The 4,045-nt window shown below is 44.2% G+C and overlaps 1 protein-coding gene across 1 annotated transcript in view; it reads left to right on the top strand.

Moving 5' to 3' along the window:
• Window positions 1-1,501: 1,501 nt before the first annotated feature.
• Window positions 1,502-4,045, top strand: part of Adgrf2 (adhesion G protein-coupled receptor F2) — a 19,276-nt gene continuing 16,732 nt past the window's right edge. The window contains exon 1 of the mRNA XM_005359850.2: window positions 1,502-1,573. Coding sequence (XP_005359907.2) covers window positions 1,502-1,573 — 72 coding nt within the window. The remainder of the gene's footprint in view (window positions 1,574-4,045) is intronic.

Genomic DNA, 4,045 nt, shown 5'->3' with positions numbered 1-4,045 from the left:
CTAATTCTGAGAAGCTGTGTCACTTTGTCTGCCTAAAACACCTGATTGGTCTAATACAGAGCTGAATGGCCAATAGCAAGGCAAGAGAAAGTACAGGCAGGGCCGGCAGGCAGAGAACAAAAAGAGAAATCTAGGAGGAAAGGATAGAGGAGTGAGAAAGGAAGGGCCCAGCCACCCAGTGACACAGCCAGCCATGGAGTAAGGAGGAAAGAAAAGATATACAGAAATAGAGAAAGGCAAAAGCCCAGAGGCATAAGACAGTTGAGATAATTAGTTAAGAAAATCTGACTAGAAAGAAGCCAAGTTAAGGCTAGGCATTTATAAGTAGCAATAAGACTCCATGTGGATTTATTTGGGAGCTGGGTGGCCCCAGAAGAGTCAAAGAGCAAAGGAATAAAAGCACCAACACCACTACTTATCTAATGCCCATCTGCCTATCTATCTACCTATCATTTACCTATCTATTAACTATCAGTCTATCATGGTGGGAGGGGCACATGCCTTTGGGTATTGTTGAATTTTATTTTTAATAAAATGTGAATGGGCATGTATTAATCATGCATAATAATGGATTTGTACTTGAGGCTTTATTCATGCATACAATGAATTCTGATTATGCAAATACTTTTTTCTGGGAGTTTAGACATCTATTATCTTTCAATTACTATCTCACTCAGGATGAAAATAGTAAGGGTTAATGTTAATATTCTCAGATGAATCCTTGCCAGCGGGTTCTATTCAATCCTTTGTGTCTCTTATGCATTTTTGTCAGATCGTCCACCACATTTCCTTCTTTCTTTCCTCTCTTTCTTTCCTTTCTTCCTGCCCCCTTCGTCCATTTCTCTTCCTCTGTTGGGTATATTTCTGAGTATATTGCATGCCTATGACATGCCAACATTGTTGGAGATGGTAAGCAATTGCTTTAGTTTTGTCTTAATTTCTGTTAAACGGAACAAGAACACTTCAATTCCAGAAATTCCTATTTATGTAGGGAGACACACTTCTTGGGTTGAGGAGGAGCGAGCTAATAGGATAAGCCTATCCCTTATCCTTCAAAGGTATTTCTAGGCCACGGTTATCCACAAGAATCCTTGTTTATATTCTGTAGCTTCCTACACAGTTCCCAGCCCTGTTCTAACCCAGGGAGTAAACTGACATTTCCATTGCCTAAACACAGGCTGTTATTTGTTAGAGCCAGTAGGGCAGGTGAAATACATCAAGCAGCTTTGCTCAGAGGGATTCCTATGTGAGGCGTGCCATGCAAATCAACAACAGCGAGCGGGGCCAGTGCTCCCACGGCAGCCTCCTGGTAATAATGACTGTGGTAGGACACAGGGCCCCCGCTAAGGGCCAGAGAGCCAGCTGCTTGGGCAGCACTGAAGACAGAGTCAAGTCTCCTATGAGCACGGCCCCTTCAGGAGCACCGTGCTATAAAAGCTTCACGTTGAAGATGTCTTGTCTGTTTTTCACAGAGGCAAGGATATCGGGTGTGTGGAAGACAATGACCCCTGCCCTTTGGTTGTACGGCTTGGTGCTTCTTCTGCCTACGGAATCCTGCAGGATATTATGCCAGGTACAAATGGGGGAGAGTGGGTGACAAACGGACAGAGAATGCTCCAGTCGCCAGCTCCGAGGGCTGAAGCGTTAAGAGGAAGGCGGGGATGAGGTGGGCCAGCACAGCTGAAGAAATGACAATGACAGGCGGCAGAAAAGACCGCCTTGCTGCCAACTTGTCTCACGTTAATTTGCCCAATCGGTTCTGAAATCCAGGGAAGCTAATGTAATTCAAGGGTAAGATGCCTCACCCCCATATTCTTGGTGGTGACTCTTGCTTCACACCGAGGGTTGCTGCGGTTCCCCGAGGCTGTGAGTAGTAGCGGTAGAGAAGGTTGCCACAGTGCCCAGGAGATGCTAGAGATGATATTTAGTGGGCAGGACCTCAGAATGATTTGGCACAATGAGGCAACATCTCATTCAAAGTGGCAATAGCATTTCCTTTTAGAATCTTGGCAGACGAAGAGGGTGGAGTTTATAGTAAATTACTCTTCCAGTATGTAGGGCCAGTGAACCCTGCGACTCTCTGTGGAATATTTTTCCTCATCCTGGGCTTTAATTTTCCTCTTATTTATTGAGAAGAAGGTGTGAAGGAACATGGTGCTATAAAAACACTGAAGAGACGATTTTAAAGTATTATTTTGGGGGAGAGCGCTATTATTTGACTGTGGGACCTGGAAGGTCGTCTTGGGACTCACGGGTGAAGCTCTTATCCCTCACTTTATAGACGGTGGGACTGAGGTTGGTGATGAAAGAATAACTTCTTATGAGTTAAGATGAACAAGAGCCTCCTTAGGCGAGAATGATTTTGGAAGTTTTGTCCTGAGTTTTCCAAACAACATTTGCCTTCCTAATTAGCTTGGCCTTCTCCTTTGTGACCCCCTTCCTTCATCGTAACATTGATTGAAACCTGATTTCTGAGAGAGATTATAGGAGCTATGGGAAGATGTTCTTCTGGGGGCATTCTGATGCCCATAGCTTGGTACTATCTTTGTTTTCTCATCTGCATGGGAGACAGTTGTTATTGTTATTGTTGGGGCTCACCCTGCCTGGAACATTCTATCCTTTTCTTCCATTGTTCACGTTTTTGATCCTCAAAGCTGCCCGGTGCTACCCCTCTCCTTACTTTCCCATAGGTAAACATGCCCACCGGGAAGTTCTCCAGTTTAAGCAGGGCAGGTTAGTGTCTGCCTTTCTGTCTAGAATGAGGTTGAGGAATGCTAATATTTGGAGGTAAAGTCACCCACCCTGGATGCTACCTAGACATGAACTGACCAGAAGGACCAGGCATGATGTACCTAAGGAAGCTAACTGGGCTGAAGCAAATCAGATCTTTGGTGTAGAAAGGCAGACTTTCTGGAACCTCTTGTTGGTAGCAGTGTAAGAAGGCAGACATTCCAGAACCTCTTGTCAGCAGTGTAAGAAGGCAGACTTCCCAGAACCTCAGTAGTGTAAGAAGGCAGACATTCCAGAACCTCTTGTTAGCAGTGTAAGAAGGCAGACTTCCCAGATCCTCTTGTCTACAGCATCCCATGTCCTGCCCACACACGCAATTAGTTACCCGTACCTTTTCTGGAGTGTTTAGCGACCAGGCATCCTCCACAGTTGTATACTGCAGATCATGGCCATGTCCATACGGGCTTTGGGTGACTCGAGAGGCCCTCACTTCCTGCCACACATCCCTGCTGGCTCTTGATCTGGTGCCTGACCTTTGGAAAGAGCAGTGCTGAAGGAATCAGGAGAACAGATTCTAATGTCAGGAATAAGAAGAGTTCCCTGTGTGGCCTTTTTCAGGTCACCTCCTCTAGAACAGTCTCTGCATTCTTATTCATAAAATAAGGAGATCGGATGGACTATCTACACAGCCTTCAAGATGTCTAGAAATATTATTGTAGTCTTCCAGTTTACATGCAAGCGATGCAGCTTTTTGACTGAAACCCAAGGGCTTTGTTCCCATGAATACAAACGAGAGGCTGTCATGCACTGGCGAGTTCAAGGAATCCTGTTTCATGAGTTCCTCAGCGACACCTCAGTTCTGGAGAGACCTCACTCAATTCAGAGTCTCCGTAGCTTTATTTCATAGAAAAAAAAAACCAAACAGGTAATATTTATTATTGTTTTTAATAACATGGAGAAATATAACATTTTTAATAAGAAAAGAAAATGAATACCATGTGTCGGCCAAACAACAATGTCCAGAAAATGTCTTCCCTAGTCGCTAGAATCTTGAAATAAAAGTTGGAGCCATGGATAATGCTCTTCCCGGCCACTAGAGGGCACTCGTTTCACTCAGAAATAGGAAGACTGCGTTTGTCTCTTTTCCCATACACATGTTAATATACGCACGCCTGTATTTGTGAACGTACACATGAATACCAATATGTTATTGCACAAGTGTACATGCGTGCAAGACCTTGAGTTATTTACATGAGGGGAAGGAAGACAATGCACAATTATGTTTTTAAGGAACTTAAATTTTAATTGAGAAGTT

This window comes from Microtus ochrogaster, linkage group LG2, assembly GCF_000317375.1.
Source record: "Microtus ochrogaster isolate Prairie Vole_2 linkage group LG2, MicOch1.0, whole genome shotgun sequence".
Lineage (NCBI taxonomy): Eukaryota > Metazoa > Chordata > Mammalia > Rodentia > Cricetidae > Microtus > Microtus ochrogaster.
The sequence above is the reverse complement of the archived record's forward strand: the minus strand, read 5'-3'. Positions and strand labels throughout refer to the sequence as shown.